This window comes from Ptiloglossa arizonensis, chromosome 7 (genome assembly GCF_051014685.1).
Source record: "Ptiloglossa arizonensis isolate GNS036 chromosome 7, iyPtiAriz1_principal, whole genome shotgun sequence".
NCBI classification, from domain to species: domain Eukaryota; kingdom Metazoa; phylum Arthropoda; class Insecta; order Hymenoptera; family Colletidae; genus Ptiloglossa; species Ptiloglossa arizonensis.
In genome coordinates, this window is record NC_135054.1 from 5,274,207 (window position 1) to 5,296,804 (window position 22,598).

Genomic DNA, 22,598 nt, shown 5'->3' on the forward strand with positions numbered 1-22,598 from the left:
ATTTTCAGACTTTTCGGCGGATTTTTATTATTTTGAATAACGGACTAATCACCGGGTTGCAGGTGAAGCATGCCTGTGTTCGAAACTATTGCATTGAGCTGAAAACAATGTCGTCTTTGTCATTCAAGTAGGTTTTACAAAAGATTTGGTTTTGTCATATTGACGTAAAGTTACTTTGGTGAAAGGAATGGCGGAGTTAGAATAATGATACGAGGAGGGAAAAGAAAAGAGAAAAGGTGTGGTGGTATTTCGTTTTGGGTCTATTAGAGGACTCGTCAGTAAAGCTACCTATCTAGCAGATCCTACCTTAGGCACCAGGACATTCAGTGGTTGGACAAGAAATGCATACATATAAGTCGATAGCGAATCAAGCAATTGCCAACAAGGAGAGGTCAGGTGGATGTCCCTCTGGTGGTGAGTACAGGAGGTATAGATACACTATGAAAGTTCGGATGCCACTGTTTGGTAAAATTGCTGTAAAACGAGCTTGTAAACTATCAGAGTATTTTATCTGTTCAATAACCCTTAAGTCAATCAGATTTGGATATTAATTGATTAATGTTCTTAAATAATTAATCAAAAGTTCAATCATCAGAGACAATCACGATTAATATTTATCGATTATTGAAATTAATTGTTCGCAATGGATTATTCATTTTAATCGTACTCTTTAATTATTATTTTGATTAAAATCTACCCAACACTAATGCGAGTAATTGGGAAACCAGACACTTTTCCATATCTTGTTTAAAAATTTTCCATGTTTTTGTTGAACTGTCGTAGAACTACTCTCGGCCTTCACTTTCTGCACAATCCTACGTTGATTTATGCTTCTAAAATAAAAATTTATAAAGAAACTTTTGAGAAGGACTGAAGGATCTATAAAGGATGGAAATAAAAATGGGTTTATACCTTGCACAAAGTCGTGAATCCTTAGTTTCACTCTGTATTTATACGTCTATTCAATAATTAAGGTATTCGAATGCCCATACAAAGAAATCGATAGATAAGTGAATTATAAACAGAAGCATAGAAACATTTTTCAAGTATATTATATAGAATACATCATTCTTGATTAAAATAATCATAAATTTTCTGATAAAACCATCGTGATACTCATTTATTTATAATTTTATATATCACAAAAACGACTTTTCCTCATAAAGGAAAATATATTTTGAAAGGCATTTCCTCCCTAATGCAGATTTCACCAAAAGAACTTAGTAAAATTAATAATTTCGGAGATAGAAATTCATTTATTCACCCCGTTTTCAAGAAAATAGGCAAAGATAGCAAACTCCGACATACTGCTGTATATTTTAAACAATTCGAAATCTGCTAAGTGATGACTTAAACCCTCCATAATTTTACAGAGACCACATCATATTCAATCTTATTAAAATTCTTAACATTAAAATTTCAAAAATGATCGATATTGCGTAGAATGTCTTTCGTACATTCTATACTCTTTATTTTAAGAAGCGAGATGTTAAAAATGATTAAACATTGAACATTTTACGAATACTCTCACTTCGTTGACATCACTAAAAGATGTACTACTTGTAACTATTGATAATACTTACGTTGCAAAGATTTAGTGTCTGATGTAATAGTGCTAATTTATACAAGTACATTGGCAAATGGTGTTATATTATCGCTAGGTAATAATAATGGGTCACTGTAGATAATCTAAATATGACCGGTAACAATGTATTCGCTTTTATTTCTGTGTATGCCAGATAAATGAATGGAAATATTTCTCTCGATATTCTATCAATGTTATCACTTCTTATTGCAACAACATTTAACTCTCTCTTTTCATATTCTTATGGACATATTTCGCTGCGTATTGGGAAAATGTTCCTTAAACATCCACTTATCTTTTGAGTGTCGCGTCCAACTATGATATCGCTTTCACTATATTTATATAGCACATACATGAGATAATGACATTATGGATTATGATATCAACGTTATTATGTTCTGTTATATTAAGGAATGACGACGCATCTCTTTTTTGCGCTTAAGACTTATTGCATTATTATCTTCATAACTATACACGATAGTTTCAAATTAGATTTTAAAATAGTATTAGAAGTAATTAGTATTTGAACTCAATAAATAGGAGTGTACACTTTATCTTGATCTGAAGTGCTTAGCAATATCAGTATTATATCAGAATAATAGTTTATTCGTATAGTTTGCTGACGAGTTTATTATTTATTGCAGTATCTCGGGATCAACAAATATATTAAAACTGTATTACGATACTGATAGTTCTAAGCTAATTAAAAAAACTTATCATTAAAGTGTGACAACTTGATCCAGCCATAGTAGAAATAAAAATATAAATTTATGTATATTATGTATAGTCATTTGTACTAGTTTCGATTTCTAAATATGCGATACTCTTAAATAAACACATGACAAATTCGTATACATATTTACCTATTCTTCTTAATTCAACATTACACAAATTCGATTAAATATTCATATTATTGATATCTATAATTTCTAGAACGGATTTTGATTTTACTAGACATAAAGTTGAGATTATATAGTTGATACGATTATCTACCTATCTCAAATATTGACAAAGGTAATCGATGATAAAAGAACCGAACGATAAAAATAATTAGTTCGCATCTACATCTCAGTGATTTATATGAAACGTTGCTGTACAACGTCAAGTGTTATTGATTTCATATAACTGGAATGAAGTTACCAAGTGATGAATAAAAACGTTTAAATTACTCCTAATTGTAAAATAAGATCGTAACCTTATGGAGTGCATATTGTATTTTTGCGGGTTATTTTTAATAACCAGTCATTTCGATCCAGTCACATCGTTTGTTGCACATCCCGAGAGATCATTCATCCAAAATAAATTTCAAAACAACGTTGACTATTTGTCGTACAGACTGCCTAAAGACATCGTTCCAATTTCTAATGAGCTTTGGATATATACTCGACTGGGCTTGAACGACTTTGGATATCAAGGATGTGTGAACATCACTCTTGAAATACTTGGAGCAACCGACACCATTGTGGTTCACAACGATGGTTTATTTATACACGAAGAGAAATCATCGCTTAGCCAACAAATAGGAGAAACAATGGAGTCGATTAACTTCCCGATAGACGACCAACGTTACGATAAAGAGAAGCAATTTTACATTTTGCATTTTCCAACAAAATTGCAAACTGGTGTATACGTTTTGTTACTTTACTTTGAAGGTGAAGTACGGAACGACATATTTGGATTTTACAGGAGCTCTTACGTTGACAACGAGGAAACGAAGTAAATCGATTATCATATTTAATCTATAATAAAAACAAGGAAAGGTTTAAAAGGAAGAAATTTCTAGGTGGATGGGTGTCACTCAGTTTTCACCGACGTATGCACGCCGAGCGTTTCCCTGCATGGACGAGCCTCACTTGAAAGTATTTTTCACTCTACACATCGGCCATATTGGGAACCAAATAGTAACGAGTAATACCGCGATTGAAACTACAACGAAATACTCGTAAGTTTCCTTACATATTCACACGACCAAGTACCAATCTTAAAGCGTTGTTTCGTTCGACAACACTCGAGTGTAACGTTCGATACACCCAAAGTCGTTGAGTTAAAACGGCCCGAATGTATGGAACTCATGTTTTTAATTCTATAAGACATTAGGGACCTAAAGAAATGCAAGAGATAATCTAAACCGTACAATTACCATGATCTTTATGTTAAATGCGACAAAAACATACACACAAAGTACATACACTTGTAGTTCAAAAAAGCATAAATACACATCAAATGTACACCGATGAAATCATCGATTCACTTTACCTTGTTTATTAAAATAAAACTTCTATTAACTTTATACCAACAACCTTCACCTACGTCTTACTAATTAAAACATATACAGTTTTAGAAATGATACAAATTATTATGTCACCACATTTCTACCTACACCAAGGATGTCGACGTACCTAGTTGGATGGGCTGTTCACGGTTTTACTGCGGAAACATCGATTTCCTCGGAAAATTTCAAAATGTGGACAAGGAAGTCTATGAACGGACGCGGTTCGATCGCTCTGAACCAAGGCCTGTCTGTATATTCGTTTTTGAAAAACTGGTTACTGATCGATAATCCAATTCCAAAAATGGATCAAATCGCCGTAGCCGATTTTAACTTTCATGCGATGGAGAATTGGGGTATGATCACCTACAGGGAATCGGTGGTGCTATACGAGGATGGTATCACGCCGACTAAGTACATGTTTAACGGATTCACCACAATGGCTCACGAGTACGCTCACACCTGGTTTGGAAATCTCGTAACGCCGATATTCTGGAACGTAGCATGGCTCAAGGAGGGTTTTGCATCTTATTTTCAATATTTTGCCATGTCTTCGGTACAACCCAGTTGGAAAATGATGGACAAGTTTGTGGTAGATATGCTACAACCAACGCTTGTTTTAGACTCCTCGAATCATACCAGAGTCATGAACGGCCGTAACGTGGGCAGTCCGAGTAGCATCATGGCTGTCTTAGATTTCGTTTCGTATCAGAAAGGTTTACTTCGATTCGTATGGAAATAAATAATTCGAATTTACATAAACTATTCGTTTTGCAATATCGATAAAAATTGTCCACGTTGTTTCAGGGTCATCGGTGATCCGCATGCTTTCACACGTGATCGGAGATTCAGCTTTTCAGAATGGGCTACAGAGTTATCTGAAAAATATGTAAGCATTGCCAATATGATATTCAAAGCGTTAACAAACAGTTTACGCGAATTATACATCGAGATTCGACATTTAAATTTCATAGGGGAAGAAAATTTTTATTTCCGAAGAGGTTAAAAATATTAGTCTAAAATTCTTCAAATTTATTGTTTTATTCTTTTCAAATTTACGTATGTTTAGAATGATCGCCTCTGGTCATTCTTTAGAAAAAATTCTTGCTTTCCAAAGCACACTTATGCCTTTACTCAGAGATTCTATTTCTGTTAGAAATAAATTCTTAAGCAACGCATTAGAGACTTTATAAGAATCCTCAAGAGTTTGTGTTTTTAATGACCAGGAAATAACCATCTTATACTGTTGTGTTTCATTGATTTTCAAACATTTACATGCTAAAGAATATCTATACTCTATGTCTCTTCTCAAACAACAATTCGTATAATGTTTTCCATAAACTTTCAACTTGTTCTTTTTTTTTAGGGGGGGGGGGGGCCAATGGACGTGTCGTCTGTATTGCAAACCTATGAAATATTCATGAAACGCAAAACGTTATTTGTTTCTTAATGTCAGGAATTTCCAAGAGTATTTTTAGCGAGTTCTTATAATATATTTAAACTTAATGAATCGTACGATGTACGAAAAGTATTCTTCGCTTGACAGTATTTCACGCTTCCATTACAGTGGTTACTTTATTGAAAGTTTATGTGTCCTGTTTGTATATAGGTCTTACCAAGCAGCTTCGCCACTCGATTTGTACAAACACTTGCAGAGTTCTTCGGACAAGTTAGGCCAATTACGAAGCGACATAGTTATTGAACACATGATGGAATCTTGGACAGATCAGCCAGGATTCCCATTAGTGACGGTGACGCGAAATTATAAACAGCAATCGCTCATAGTGTCTCAAGAACGATTTTGTCAAAATCACAATCAATGCATAAAAGAGCACGAAACGTCTGGATGGTGGATACCATTGAATTTCGTCACAAAATCGTCGTTCGGGGATTTTTCACACACAGCCCCGAGTCAGTGGTTAAGACCGAAAGATCAAAGTTTGAACGTTGATCATTTTCGATCGGAAGATTGGGTCATATTCAATGTCCAACAAACTGGATATTATCGAGTTAACTATGACGTGAACAATTGGCAAATGCTTATTAATTACTTAAGATCCAGAGATTTTAAAAGAATACATACAGTAAACAGAGCAGCGTTAATAGACGACGCCTTCAATCTGGCCAGAGCAGGATACATAGATTATACAATTCCATTTAATCTTTCCAGTTATCTAGTTCAAGAATCAGACTATGAACCGTGGGTCGCTGCTGTGAATAATTTAAAATTTTTGAACAAAATGCTGATCAGCGTACCGGATGTGCAACGAACTTTCCAAGTACGTAATGTGTAACATTATACGGATAAGATGTTTGAAAATTTCATTTAAAAAGTTCTCGGTGTAAGCCGTATCCCTTTCGGTAATGGCTTCGATGTTTCGTTATCTATTAAATTAGTACGGGCTAAATCTTCGTTATGGCGTGTGGTGTATAATGAAAAATAACGAAAAGAAATGAAAAGAAGAATCATTCTTTATGTTATCTTTTTACTTATTTTTGTCCGTTTCTAATATTATATTTTGTCTCGTCTGGTAAAGTTCTAAAAGATTTTACAAACTCTAATAGTTTGAACAATTTCTCACGTTCATATAAAAATGTTCTCACTTTGCTTGTATTTCGAACAGTTTCGAACAGTTTCAATTAAATTGAAGAAAATTACTGTTAGTGCACGGCTAATGCTTCTCCTTTATTGTGTAGTAATTCGACAAACGTAATTTAACGAAGCTATATTTTCGTACAATAATCGAAGAACGAGACAGCAATTTAAACAGACTTTTTTTAACATTAATAACGCAAATACGGTTACTGATATAAATTCCATTGACATCTGAATATCATAACTACAGAAACACGTGAATCGTCTACTGGAACCAATCTACAACAAATTAAGCTTCCGCCAACATTCGCACGAAGACTTTGTGACTAAATTACATCGCGAGCTAATTTTATCGAGTTCCTGTTTACTACAAAATGCTGATTGCTTAATGACATCGGAAACTCTATTTCAGAAGTGGATGTTTGCGCCCCAAGAACCGTATAAAATATTTTTTATTATACCACAGACATTTAATATTAAAAATCATTTCTTTGCATGAATATACAGGATGATTTTGGTAACTTGACGTTAATGTTACATTACTTTTAAAATGCTTATAGTATGATCAAATTGTTTAAGTAACAATTGTATGGTATCGAGAGTGAATATGTGTGTGTGTGTGCGTGCGCGCGTGTGTGTACGTATGAACGTATGAACGTATGTATGTATGTATGTATGTTTGTATGTACGTATGTATGTATTTGTAATACGATATTGCAATAGGGATTGTCATAGCCAAGCGTTGAATTACTTGAAAGGAAAGTATAGAAACCATCCAATTAGTATGTTCAATTTATTAATAGATTCTAATTAAATTAAAATTTGATGTTGTTACTGTGAAGGTTAATTTTCTCTCTTTAATAATGGTATTCGTGCCTCTTGTTACTACTTAATTGGCTCAATTTTCAATAGTATTTTATTATATTATACTAAGTTGTTCAATAAGTTTTGTCGTTTGATAAAACTTGTTTAGATTTGTATGTAAACCACTCTTTATTCTTGTTATCAATTGCTTCAAACAATGATTAGTTTCACATGCAAGACAGCGAACACATTTCGATTAACTGTTATACAATTCAGATATCACAATTCTTATCTTTGTAAGCCGTTTTAAACTCGAGGATTCTGACTTCTGCCAAATACTTAAAATGTTTAGTCTAGTTAATGTCTTGCGTTAAATCTCATAATTGATTCCCAGTGAACGTTTGCAAGGAATTGTATTATTTTTCATGATATACTTTCTTTGCTGGTACAAACGAAACCATGAATTTTTTTTATATAAACCGATTCATTTCATTATTATGTATATATGTATGCTCAAAGATTCATTACTGAAAGCGTAATATTTCATGAGATATTTCATATTTTATGTTAGGATATTACTTCACTCCTGCAGGTGTGCTAACGTTATATCGCTACACTTTCAACGTTTTGTTACTCCCTCCATTAGATTTGTTATTACATACTTAGGGAATAATTATTATCAAGCAATTAATTTTAATTTTAACTTTCACCTCCTCGATTGAAACAAAGTCTATGAATATACTGTGACTTTTATCAAATTCTGGATCAAAGAGGGACCCCAGTTCAAAACACCTGGATCTTGGTTGCCTCGTTCGTTCAATGTAAACCTATGCAATTTGTTTGTATAGGATTTTATGATCACAATATACTAGGTTGTTCAATAAGTTTTGTTGTTCGATAAAACCTATTATATCACCTATTATATCACAATACGAATATATATTCGTAAAGCTTTGTCTTCAATCCATTGAAGGATTATACCAAATTTAAAATTACAATTATTCGAGTACAAATGAATGATGTAGAATATTCTAGATTTCTTGTTCCCATTTTTATAAGTATCTAACAAACGATATGTATTATATTTAATCTTTGCTTCCAAAGATAACAATTTTATATATCGATCGATGATTAATAAGCACGACACGGAATGAGCTCGTAATAAAATTTTCTGTAAAGTATGAAATATCTCGAAATATTCGAAATATTATAATAGTCACGTTCAATAGTTTTACGTGCAGAATGGCGCTTAAAGAAACAGGTATGCCAACAAAGAAATATATACCACATAGAAATAGTCTTTATTATTGCATTAAACATTTTCTTTGCTTCGAATAGAGCTATCTAGACTTTTTCCAAGTTCTTAGAATCACCTTATATTACGCGACGTATTGTTTGTTAATATCGTTTCAAGTTATCTATCCAGTTATCATCCATTTCGCCCTTAACACTGTAGTAATTATCCAATTACCGATTAAAACCGTTGTACAGGATATTGCAAGACGTAAGGAGCTTCGTTTATTGCGAAGGAGTACGTAATGCGGATGAAAAAGACTGGCACACAATGCTGAACAGGCTATTGTTTACCGATCTAGATACCGAGCAAGAATTGTTGTTGCAAGGTCTTGGGTGTACTCGGAAAGCTAATTTGATCAATAAGTAAGGAATTTAGTAGCATTCGAAAAAACTGGCATCGTTGGTACGATAGCGATCTTTAAATTTGTATTTCTTCGCACAGGTACCTCATGTTATCGATATCTAGCGAAGATTATATCCGCAAACAATATAGGATTGCAATAATTAACGCAATTTTAAACGGAGATTCAAGAAACGCAGCATATGTGTTGGAATTTGTACGACACAATTTAGAGAAAATTATCGATTTGTACGTAGATTTTACGAACACTTTACATCGTTTGTTATCTACAGCCGTAGACTATTTCGCGATAAGTCTGATTCTTACTCCCTTTTCCGTTTTTTGTTTAGGAGAGGGTACGAGTTTCTAAGTAAAACGATTACTGCGATTGGGAACGCGATGACAACAGAGGAACAAACAGAGCAGGTATTACTCAGCTTTATATTTGGCCGCATTGTCACCGTAGACCCAATAACTCGCGAGCGTCGTTGCGCATGTACTTGAGGTTTTGTTATAAGACATTCGAACATTTGATATTGCAGTTACGTTCATTCGTCGACGAAATGTACGCAGACCTTGGTGCAGCACTGAGCGCCTCGAAACAGGCAATCCTTGTGTCCACAACGAATAAGGAATGGGTAAAAAAGTATTCGACCATTATTGCTGGTTGTCTCAGTAAACTGTAGAAACTGGCTGAAAAATATTGAACGAAATAAATCATTATAACATCACCATTTACAAATGTTTTATTCGTTGCGCTTTAATTGCGTAAAACAAATTACACGTTGTGATATTGTAATTAGAATACCACTTGCTCGACTCAACCGTTTTACACAATTGCAATGTATACTTAAAAGAATTTAAGGTAGTTATGCAGTTTAGAGAATTTGGTTCTGATAACCTTGACCTTGACATATATAATGACGGACACCTTCCTAAAGAACCTATGAGCAATTTTACCTGTCACTCATTTTTAGACAAAAAGTTATCAACTAGAAAAGTTTAGAAAATGTAGCACTTATTTTTGATAATTGTTCAGTAGAAAGTCATCATTTCTACAACTCTTCCTTGTACTTAGAATCACAGGACATATATTTTAGTATACAGAAAGCATTGTTTCAATTTAAAACGAGCAAATACGAGCATATTACGAGTTCTAGTCCGTTATTTTCCGATTCTCTCCATTACGTACTATCTATACCTACAAATTAACACATTTCAATAATCTTGAATTCCAGCCTAAATGGTTGAGATTAGATTATTTTGGGATGGAGATGCAGGCAGAGGCCTTCCCCCACTCCTGTCTTAAACTTTCAAACAAATTACAATTCACTATTATATTCATTGAATAATTAGAAATAGTATTGAAAATAAATGCTTTGATATTCAGACATCTTTTGTTAACATTTTATTAAGAGGTAATAAAAGTTACTCAAGAAAGTGTCCTTGACAACATATATCAAGATCATAATCATCGGCGCTGAATCCCCTAAATTGTATAATTATCGAATAGGTTCTTTTACGGCAATACGTATTTAATCTTCAACCCTGTCCTTCCAAATGGTGTCACATCTATCGCAATCATTTTATATAGATCGTTCTTGTTCAAATGGATTATTCTTCACAAATGCTTAAAACGGCATGTTGCAATACTGAACTCTCCATATTCAAATGATCTATCAACCGAATAAGAATATTCTTTTATTCAACGCAACATACCTGCGAAAAATGTCCTTCCTTCTATTTATTTATTGCTTGAGACCACACATGGTTTCTATTGCATACAATAATTATAGTATAAAACATGTTATCAGCAATCCGATTATAATTTACAACTAGACGTGAATATAATTAGTAATATAGTGTACAATATTTATGTCTTCTATTTACAATAGCCAGAGTTTTATACCATCCTTTGTCGGAAAACTGTAGATGACTTTTAATTCTTCAATGTTCGATTCATTTAGGAAATAATTGATATAGTACTATCCCTACTTTTATACAAAACATTCTTCTATAACGACCAAAGTCAATTATAAATGTTACTGTTTCGTATCAAAATGACGACTGTATGCGTTCAAATGTAATAATAGTATTAAACAGAAAATACAATAGTGCCAATTATAGAAAAAAAAAATAATATTTATAATTTGGAAACAGTATAAATTTATGGTAATTAGCATTAAATATATCATTATTAAGAATATCTGAATATAGTCTAACAAATGAAAATTAATAAAATATGAAAAATTAAATCTTTTGATGTAATGAGAGCTCAATTTCAGGCATGAAAATAATATTATTGTAGCAATCGAGGGAGGATAGTGCTAGTATATGTAATTAAAAAAAAAAATCGATCTTTATTATTATTATTATTTCATTACTATTATATCAATTTAATAAATACATAAATACATAATCAGTGTTAAAGTGTCAGCATTCTAGCTTAATTCTATTATTCTTATTCGAGTCGGGAACTTTCTGTCAACCATCATTGAAAATTCAAGAAAAGAGATTTATTACATTCGAATAAATGTTCCAAGACGGTATACATATACTTTCGCAAAAGAAACATTAAATTATGGGATAACCTACATATAAAGTGATTTTCTTTATACGTTTATGTTAACATAACGTTTCGTACATGACAAATGAAACTGTACATGAAATAAGAAATAATGAAAAGTATAACAGATATTATTAATGTTATCTAAATTATTTCTGAGAGAAACATTAAACTTTTTCGATAAATATCTATTCTATTGAAAAGAAAATTGCAAATGTAAATGTTATGTACACTTCACTTTTTTCTAACGATTTCTAAGCATTAAATGTTTGCGCTACGACGTGCAACAAGTACTGGTTTCTATGTGAGTTTTTGTATTTAAATTCGTCATGTTTGAAAATGAATGATCGAATACTCTTATATCAGAGTACTATAATTTTAAACGATATGTTTTCGAAAACTGAAAACTCGAATGCATATGCTTCATAAGCAACGTCCAATGTTCGCGGTAAAATGTATCGCCTTGTCTGGTTCATCAAATCAAGTCGGTTGGTTCACCAATACATCAAATCTAAGACTATAAGAGCGTACCAACGATGCCAATGATAAAATCTAAGACACTGCTAAGGATTTTGTATTATCTGTCTGCTTCTGTAGTTTATTGGTAGAATCGTGGTGTGCTTTGGTTATCGCATTATAGATAAATCTATCGATTTAAAAAACAGGTATTTTACAAAAATTTTACAAATATAACAGCTCAGTTACCGGCCACTATCCAACGATAATAAATTCGGTCCTGGCAGCAAGACAATTGATAAGATTAGAGAAGCCACAAGCGTATGTTCGATAATAGTCCTACTGTGACTGCCTTATAAAGCACGAAAAATTTGTGTAGCCTTTCAAAAGGTAATCGTCGACGTGCAATTCACTTGTCAGCAATTACGGTCGACCAGTGTCTATTCATATACAAGGTACATAATTAGGATTACTTGTCGTAAATATTATATAAATTCAGTTCACCTTGGTATTATCTAGAAAAAACACTTCAGTGATTTCTGGAAATTATCTTGCGAAGAAATTTCAAGCGAGATTAATCGAGAAACAGTATTAGAGAATTGAAATAAGGCAACAGATGTTTCACAGATTCTTTGTAGCAAAGGCACATTAGAAGTTAAGCTTTTTGTTGCGTGCTCAAGTAACGATTCTATTTTATGAATAATGAATATTAAATGTACTTTAATTTTCATAGTATAACGTTCATAATATTATATTCGCGGCGTCAATTAAATATTTAATAAATTTACAGTATAAATTTCTACGTTTAATAAGTTCTATGTTTTATAAAACAGAAATAATCGAGGAGAATTATTCATCGGATGGTGTCGAATCGATTCAAAATGTCAGGTTTAATTTTGCTACCGTTGCTGTTGCTATCGGCCATAACTGTTCAAGCCGAGAACAAGTATAGATTGCCGGAAAATGCTAAACCTATTAAATATAACATTACACTGGAACCAGACTTGCAGAAATTTACTTTTAGTGGATCAGTGGAAATCACGGTTACCATTACGCAAAACACTGATACTTTGACTTTGAATCAAAAAGATATTGAGATAACGAATATCACTATAGAACCAATGAAAATAGGTATAATAAAATCAATCCCGAATAACGACTTGGAATTCCAAACCATCTTATTTAATGATACTCTCACCATGGGCAAGGAATACAAACTTACGATAACGTACAATGCCTTATTGAACGATATAAAGCGAGGATTTTACAGAAGCAGATATCTGGACAAGGAAAACAATATAAAGTAAGAACGCATGTTTATAGTAATGCATTGACGTAAAATGATCTAGACGATTTGTGACACTACAATGTAAGAACATTCTTAATTAACCACCATCAATCACAACTAGCAATGTTTTCAATAATTTTACCATTATATACAGATCGTTTCATGAAACATTATTTTTCTCTTGTAGATATATTGCCACAACTCATTTTGAGCCAACAGGTGCACGTATGGCATTTCCATGTTGGGACGAACCCGCGTATAAAGCAAAATTTACGATTAATTTAATACATCTACGAAATTATACGAGTGTAATATCTAACATGAATCAAAACGGAACAACAGATAAATTTGGTGACAAAGTTATTACTAGGTTTAATGAAAGTCCACTTATGTCCAGTTACCTTGTGGCGTTTGTGGTATCGGACTATGGCAAAACTGAAAGCGATAACAAAAAGTACAGAGTTTATACAAAACCGCATGCGGTGAATCAAACAAGGTATGCATTAGAATTTGGTGAAAAAGTGATTCAACAGTTAGATAACTATACCAATATTAAATATTTCGAACGTATGGACAAAATGGACCAGATTTCTATTAAAGACTTCACGGCAGGCGCTATGGAAAATTGGGGTCTTGTAACATACAGGTAATGATCATTACTAATAATTATGTCCGACCAACGTTTACCTTTTCTAACAGAATGATTTAAGAGATTAAAATTTAAACATGAATCACTCATTAACTCTAAAACTCGTTAAGAATTCTTCAAGTGACTAGTTTATCTCTGCATTTTCAAATACGATTTCTCTTTGTAAACACGAGGCGTATCCAATTTTTTCTCATGTGAAAATGAACAGACATAAACTTGACGAAACATCCTAACGCAGTTTATAGATTAATTTATACAATGAGTCCTCCTTAACTTCAATTGATAGAAAAACGACATGTACACTCGGTTAAGTATAAAGTAATTTGAAGAAAAAGATTTATATTATTCTTTAAAAATTGTTCGACACTTTCGTAATTAAACTATTCAGTTAGTATTGTATACTTTGAAACAGAAACATTAATTTGATCAATCAATCCGTGTTATTGTTTTAATTAAAGGGAAACCGCTCTTCTGTATGAAGAAGGTGTTACCACAACTCGTTCCAAGCAAAGTATAGCTACGATTATAGCGCACGAATTTGCACATCAGTGGTTCGGAAATCTTGTTAGTCCAAAATGGTGGGAGTACATTTGGTTGAACGAAGGATTCGCTAATTATTTCCAATATTTCATCACTGATAAAGTATGTACAAACGATTTTACATTTCATTTTATCAGCCACAGTTAGAATTATCTTCATTAGGAGGGATTAATACAAAAAAAAAATAACTCAAATCTTATCATATTTGTTATTGTAATACATATTATAGACGTTACTAATTTTACTTAACGTTCAAGTGAAATTACGATTTACAAATCAGATCTACCGATCTCTTTGAAGCCCCTTTTTATTACTTTCAAACATCAATAAGAAAATTTTATATTTCTTTTTACGATACATTTTACGTTTTGATTATTTTTTTTTATGTTACATTCTGTTTCTTTCATCGAGTGGGGCACTTTAATTAATAATTACATACTTGAATATAATTAACGTACATCGATTCCTTCTTGATCTTCGAATCTAGAAGTTTTCAAACGCATCGTCCGACAATGTAAAATTGTCACAAAATCTACTAGTTCGTAATATGTCATTTCAGTTAGTACCAGACTGGCGTTTAATGGAATTGTACGTTGTTGAGGCGTTGCAGGGATCTGCTTTCGTTGCAGACGCAAAAGCAAATTCACGTCCCATGAACCAAGCTGTAGATAGCCCCAGTGAAATTTCAAACCTATTTGACAATATTGCGTATCAAAAAGGTAACGCTTCGATCAAATAAATACGTCCCCGTGATTACACCCATGCGTGACAAAATTTATAGTTTTCTATTGAAATAGTTCAAAGGATTAACAGCGAGCTCAATAAAATACTTGGATTTAATAGATACTATATCAGATAAAAAGTACGAACAAACATGACGTGGACTTTTAATTAATTTTATTCGTTGCTTGATATCAACAGTATAGCGATACAGTACACGTAAATACATTGTAATATTATTCTATCTTATCAATCAATGCATTGTTCCGCGGCCATAAACATTATTAGTTTAAAGATAAGTGTATGACTCTTCGTGACGACAAATTCAAGAGTTATTTCTTACTGGGCTACGCAAAGCCATAGCAGACATAAAAGAAAAGAAAAGAAAAATAGCAGAATTTAACAAAATTAACAATCAGCAATGAAAAATATTGAATTTATTTTTGTAGTACGATTAATCAATTCAATATTGTTGAGGATACTAACGGTGACGGTACTGAAATAATTGATGTAACGAATTATTCTGACAAATAACGATGTAACATGTACTTTCTACAGCTGGATCAGTTATTCGAATGATGTCGCACATATTGTCAGAAGAAGTGTTTCAAAAGAGATTGCAGGAATATCTCAAAGAGTTGTAAGTGTTCCAAGAATTTTTAAGTATTTACTTTCTACATCGGTAAATGACGTAAGGGAATGTTACGTTAATCGAGAAACTTTTATAAACGCACAAAACCTTCTCAAAGTGAAATGTTTAGAACAAATCTTCTCTTTCAAATAGTACATACTTATGATGCAATAATAATTATTTTTCTCGTTTTAGTAGTTTTCTTATATTTTAAAAAACCGGTACAAGTTTTACGTTTATACAGTCTCATTCATAAGATGTATCGTATATGCAGAATAATATCGCAATTGTGATTAAGAAATGAAACAAATACTTATTAATGCTCTGGTTAATAGTGTGATAAAATTTTTGCAAAAAAGTTGGCGAACAATTTTCAATTCTCTTCTCATCAATGTGTCCACCTTATTTGAGAATAATCGTTCGAATTATATGTGGTTTACTTAATTAATTTTATTTAGTATCGTTGGACTAAATTCATTTCAACCATTCTATAATTCTTTTTGCAAATTCTTCATTGACTTTAAGTATGTTTATGTTGTAAATTATTATACATTTTGTGTATGTGTAAGTTATACATATATATGTTGAAAGCCTTACAGTAATAAAATAATTTAAAATAAGTAAATGCAACAAAATTAGATAATTATATCTGTACCTTTATTTGCATTTGTAAAGGTAATTAAGGTATTTACATTTGGAAAGATTAACGCCGTTAAAATATTATTCTCAATAAATTACTTTCGAATTCATAACTGTGAATTACATACTTTATAATGCTGATTCTTAGAACCTACACTTTTTACAACAGTTTAATGTCTATTTGTCTCAACCAGAGTCTTTTCTAAAGAATCAGAGGAACTATCTTCAAACAGATATTTTATATGTTACAATCAAATATCATATTTAATTTACATTAACGATTATTACAGTTCTTTGAAAGTTGCTGAATCGAAAAATCTTATTGAACGCCTTCAAACTGCTCCAATAGCAGGAACAACCACACCGCTCAGCACAATAATTGATGCATGGATAAATAAGCCAGGGTATCCAGTGGTTACCATTAAGAAGAATGGAGCAGGAGCACTACAAATAAGTCAAGAGCAATTCTTACTGTATGGCACTAACAAAGCTACAAAGTGGTGGGTACCCCTTACTTACGTCGAAGAGAAAAACCCTGACTTTAATAACACTAAAATAACAGAATGGTTGAAACCGAACGAAGATTTAATCATAAAAAATATTGATAAAAATGGCTGGTTTATTTTCAACACACAACACGCAGGTAATTAAACTATATACATTTGACCAGAAATTGTAGTACAATTGGTGACACGAACTCATACTGCATGAAAGAGCACTTTATCTTTATATTTTGCTTCAAGCCATCAAGCGCGTTAGTCTTCTTTAAAGTAGATACGGAAAACATATTTCCCTTAGGCGTCACGAGTCTATGAAGTTATACGAACCATCGGTATCCTAGACGAATCTTTTTGACCTCCCTCCTCGCTGAAGCCGCAAGCGTTTATGCTTTAGCTTCCCGTCACCACATTTCAACTCCTGTCAAGAACACGTACACGACATTCTGCCTGGGCACCACTCTTAGTCCTGCTAACACCGTTCTGGAGATAATTCCAAACCGGAATGCAACCAGCTTCTTGTCAATGAAAACCCTTATATCTTTAAGCAGGACTACGGTGAAGATCCCATTTCTCACGAACCCCTCACTGCCTCTCTCCTTTGCTATTACTCCAACAACATTCATAATAGGAAATAGAACCGTGATCGGTGACAGTTTAGGAACACCGTGTAATCTTCATCTGCCTCGATAGAAAACATCGTCTGAAAAGCAACAAGGAAAAAAGGCACTGTCGCCTTCCACATTACTCCATTCCTCTCATCAAGTCACGAATCTGAATCGAAGCTAGGCGTTAATTTATTTCAACCACTGAGTTTCTCTGGTACTGTCGGTACTTTTAAGATCCCATGATGAGGAAGGCACCTTTTCAATCTGCTTTGGAGACAAATCGATCGTTTTTAATTCTTCTTTGAGTGCCTCGTCCCTGAGAATGTTTTCCTCATCATCTAGTTTAGAGTCTAGGGCTCTTCTTGTATGGCCCTCAAATTCAATTTCTTCCTTTCAGCCTCCGTCATTTCGTCTTAGAAGGGGTCTTCGCATAATGTAGGTGATCAAATTGGTTTAAATTTTCTACACAATTAGTATATCTAATGAATAATAACATAGTAAATGCATAGATCTTACCGTTCAATATTTTTCAAGAAAATTATGTTTGAATTTTTTTCTTGTATATTCAGGATATTTTCGGAGACTTTAACCACTTTTTTTCAAGCACTCCAGTTAATCTGATAATAAAATGTTTCGAACAATAGTTTGTCACTTTTCGACAAGCTATACGTTCAGACAGAGAGTCGGGAGACAGGCCTCAGTTGCAAATTTCCAAAAAGGAAACTTTTCTTCATATATTCTTTAAGATATGAGCTACACGAAAATTATAGTTAGTAGAGCTATACGTTAAACATAATTTTCCTGAAAATTATTGAATTGTGAGATTTATACATTTACTATGTCATTATTCATTGTATTCATTAACTGCGTACAAAATTTGAACCGAACTGGTGACTCCCATTACACGGATCCCTTACTATGATGAAGTACTCATTGGGATTTCCCAACCCTGTTTCTTCTATCCACCACCGACCGTAGATTCCCAAACCCCTTCACCTAGTAAATATGTTCTCCTCCATTTCCCGAATCTTTGATATTATCCATTTAATACCTATGGATAAGGTTGGAAATGACGTCAACCTGGACAGAGTTGCTTTACCCAGGGAAGTCTGATACTTCGGAGAGGGGGTAGCAGGGGATGAAATTCCATATCCTATCGTCGCATCGCATAGCTTGTGATCGAGGGTAATTTACTTGTGATAGAGTTGCTATCCTCGCAACACAGGCAGTGAAGCCAAAACCACCACTGCTTCTACCGTCACTTACGATACACAAAACTAAAAAAAGAATAGCAATTTCATTTACAACAATCTAATATTTGGAAAGTTAGTCGTTAGAATTAATCGCGATTAACGTTAATCGATTATTGAAATTGAAATAAACGTGTCACAACGATTGACAGTTACGTTAATCACTAGTGGTTTCCCATCATTGTTAACCAAAGAAATTTTCAAAAATCGAAAATTCCATTTTGACATATTTAACACATTTATGAGAGAAATTAATTTTTAATTCATTGTATAATTAACAACAAAATAGAAATTTTTATTTTTCGTACAAATCATCACTGTGTGATAGATATACTTTCGAATTGCTTTTTTTTTCGTTAAAAAACGATTTTTTCGACGAAAAAGTATTTCGTCCACATTAATATAAGTTTACTATTTAATAATGCGAATATTAGTAAAGTACTTGTTTAAAATTCACGATAAATTCATTATACGCTATAAGTTACATTCATTTTCTAATTACTTCACGAATATTCAAATATAAGAACAATTCCTTTTCAGGTTACTATCGGGTGAACTACGACGTTGAAAATTGGGAACGCCTAACGGCATTCTTGCAGAAGAAAGATTACACAAAAATACATCCCGTAAATCGTGCTCAATTGATCGATGATGCTTTAAATATGGCTCGAACGAATCGTTTAAATTACACTATTGCATTGACACTCAGCCTTTACCTCAACCGGGAAACAGATTATATTCCGTGGACTTCAGCTTTCAGAAATTTGAACTTCTTCCATAATATGCTGTATACTTCCAAACACTACGCTATGTTCAAGGTACAAATACGTAAATAATAACGACAATGAGTTTCACCTTCTCTTTCCTTTGGTGATTCAATATCATTGAATCACTTTCATTCGACTCACAGTAACTGTGACATTAGCGTAAGAATTATTCAAAATTCGAAACATCAGTTTACACAACGCCATTCTTTCAAAGAATTTCATTCTCACTTTTTAGAACGATATACATCGCTTCATTCGCATTCAACTGAATGAAACATACAACTTTAACTCAAATAGATATTATATTGATTTGTTCGAATCGTTTCAGAGTTACGTTCAATATATACTGGAGGGTGTGACGAAACAGGTGACGTATAAGCCTATGAAAACCGACATTGACGTCACAAAACTTCTTAGGACGAACATAATGAAATGGGCCTGTAAAGTTGACATTCAGGAATGCATAAAATACGCTCAGGAGGAATTTAAAAAGTGGTTTGCCAATTCAATTCATTATAGGTACGTTCTTATCATTTTTGTTGTTAATAATATTTGTAAATCATGACAGACTTGAGCTTTAAAAACTTGCTTCTTTAATTTTTCACTTTTTTCTACATTGAGTAAAATAAGTTTCCAACAGTGGACGTAGAATAGAATATATGATAGTTCATAATGTGTAAGGATTAAGTAATAAGTTTCGCTTTATTTCATTATGTGACTGTAAATCAATTTTACCTAATTTTGAGAAAGTAATGCTATTTGATTGTCGAATTCGTAATATCGAGGTGACACAATTTTGTTTTTACACTTACGTCATTTGTCTTCACAAGTATCTATTTTAAATTATTAGTTTCGATGTATACCAAAAATACATTGTATACAAAGTTAGACGAACTTCATGACATAACCAAACAGAAGAGGTTTATAAATTATAGAACAATAGTGTATCGTTCAAAGCTTCGTTTCTGAGAAAATCAAATTTAAAAATTCAAATACACATTTAATCGAATAAATCTTGTTGCTTCTGCCTTTATGAATATTAATGACAGTATGCTTGGGAATAATATAATTCATTTATCGAGGAATATAGTAATTTGTGTTTTTTGCCTATATTTTTTTTCATTCAACTGAAGTCATTATACTGTAGATATCAATTGTAACGTAACATTTTTATAATTTGATATACCGCATATTACAAACGCGTAAATTCGTAATAATTATTCAAAATAACGTCTTGAATGTCTATAATAAATTGTACTTGGTTCAATTCCTTTTTATCCGATATATTTATTTTACTACTAATTATTGCCAATTATTATAAGCTCAATGTTTTTAAGAAACATGAGCCACTTCATTAAGTAAATCAAGCTCGATTATAAATGTTATTTTTTCGTTATGTTATTCTTCTTGCATTAAAATGGTTATACTTTTTCTATAGACTCGACCCCGATTTAAAGAGCAACATTCTCTGCTATGGATTAAAATACAGCGATTTAGATACATGGAATAAGACTTTGAACATTTTGGCGAAAACTACAGCCGACAAGGATGAAAGAAACACTCTTCTTGCGGTCATGGGTTGCTCCAACTCAACATCAATCCTGAAACAATTCCTGGAACAATCTCTTGAAAAGGATTCACCAATCGACTTCGAAGTCGCTGTTCAAGCTGTGATGGCTAATAATCAATTGGAAGGATTTGATCTTGTTCTGAGCACACTTATAATGCAACTTGAGAATATCAAAAAGCTGTAATTAATGATAACATTGAAGACTACCATATTTAACAAAATGATTTGGTAATTCAAAATTGTATTATTTTTCTCGTTTCAGAGAAAATTCCGAGGACAAGATAAAATCTTGCATAGACACCCTTGGAAACGCAGTTGTAACTATAGATCAATATTTACGGGTATGGTAATATTTTATTATATTTATTATTTAAGAACTATTAACACGCAACGTGTATGTTATTTATAGAAAATTTAACATTGTGTTCTCTTATGCTAAAATTCTCAATTATAAAAGTTCGACATTTTATTGTAAAATGATATCAATAGGTCAAAGAACTATATAAACAAGAAGCAGATTATGAAAATATTCAAATATTTTGTTGCATTTTACGACGGTCGGGTAACATTTCGGTTAATCGATACTTAATTAAACAACTAACTAGTTTAGTAATTGACAACTTGTTTATAATCAATTCTTGTAACAATGATTTGCTTGTTTGCGTTAAAATTATTCTTTAATGTCACAAAACCAATATTATTTACTTCTTTCAGCTGAGCACATTCACTACTAAAATAGACGCAAAGGCTGAGCTCGTACAGACTACAGTACAAAAATCAACGAGAAACATTGATTGGATCGAATCGTACGGAGCAGTTGTTGAAAATTGGTTGCACCATAACCCAACAAGACATAATTCTGCTGGCACAATAGCTCTAACATCTTTCCTCTTCGTCATCCTTTCATTCTTCGTTACGCAATTTTATTAAGAGGATTATCATTTTTCTACATGTTACATGCATATGTGCCATGCCTAGGTATTTCGTCAAATAAACGAAACAAAAGAAAGTACATGAAATAAAGTGCAAGTATTTTTTTTGTATAAAGTAAAACGTGGATGCTCATTTGTAAAATATACATACCTAATGTACATGGCTTTACATTATGTCGGAAGGTTTAATAGTAAACTGGCTGTATAGATGTAGATATAAGTGTAAGTGATTTGAAATATAATACAATACTTTAGCATTAAAAACCGATGACTGTGTAATATGACTGTAAATAATGTAGATGTGTTTGTAAATATATCTAAATGACAAATATATTATTCTATATTTTCAAAAATTTATAATAGAAAAACACAAACTTCATTACATTTGAACTGATAAATCGTAGAATAAAGCTCTGCTTGAAACTGTTTTCACTTTTTGATGGTTTCTGTCAAAAATCAGAAAATTTATAAAAACTGCAAAAGAATCATTTTTATTTGAACAATAATTACCGCTGGGCTTCAATTTTCGAAATAGGTACACAAATTAAATCATTATAATCATAAAATTTAATACCTTTTGAACTCTTATTAAAAA

General features: G+C 32.4%; 1 protein-coding gene across 1 annotated transcript; it reads left to right on the top strand.

Moving 5' to 3' along the window:
* Positions 1-341: 341 nt before the first annotated feature.
* On the top strand, positions 342-22,202 carry LOC143149626 (uncharacterized). Its single transcript, XM_076317195.1, has 22 exons — positions 342-427; positions 2,828-3,301; positions 3,369-3,527; positions 3,921-4,570; positions 4,662-4,743; positions 5,464-6,133; positions 6,701-6,888; positions 8,746-8,913; positions 8,993-9,139; positions 9,241-9,316; positions 9,433-9,565; positions 12,801-13,215; positions 13,388-13,846; positions 14,308-14,491; positions 14,949-15,108; positions 15,668-15,749; positions 16,670-17,022; positions 19,275-19,552; positions 19,830-20,020; positions 20,940-21,251; positions 21,334-21,412; positions 21,786-22,202. Exons 1-22 carry the CDS (start codon positions 342-344, stop codon positions 21,999-22,001), a joined length of 5,562 nt encoding a protein of 1,853 aa, XP_076173310.1. The 3' UTR covers positions 22,002-22,202.
* Positions 22,203-22,598: the final 396 nt, after the last annotated feature.

What these genes read in the sequence shown, in the direction of transcription:
- LOC143149626 (XM_076317195.1), top strand. Translation starts at nt 342, where the DNA reads ATGCATACATATAAGTCGATAGCGAATCAAGCAATTGCCAACAAGGAG. An exon ending in CAATATTGCGTATCAAAAAG is followed by an intron (nt 15,109 to 15,667) that starts GTAACGCTTCGA and finishes TACTTTCTACAG; the next exon opens with CTGGATCAGTTATTCGAATG. An exon ending in CAGGAATATCTCAAAGAGTT is followed by an intron (nt 15,750 to 16,669) that starts GTAAGTGTTCCA and finishes CGATTATTACAG; the next exon opens with TTCTTTGAAAGTTGCTGAAT.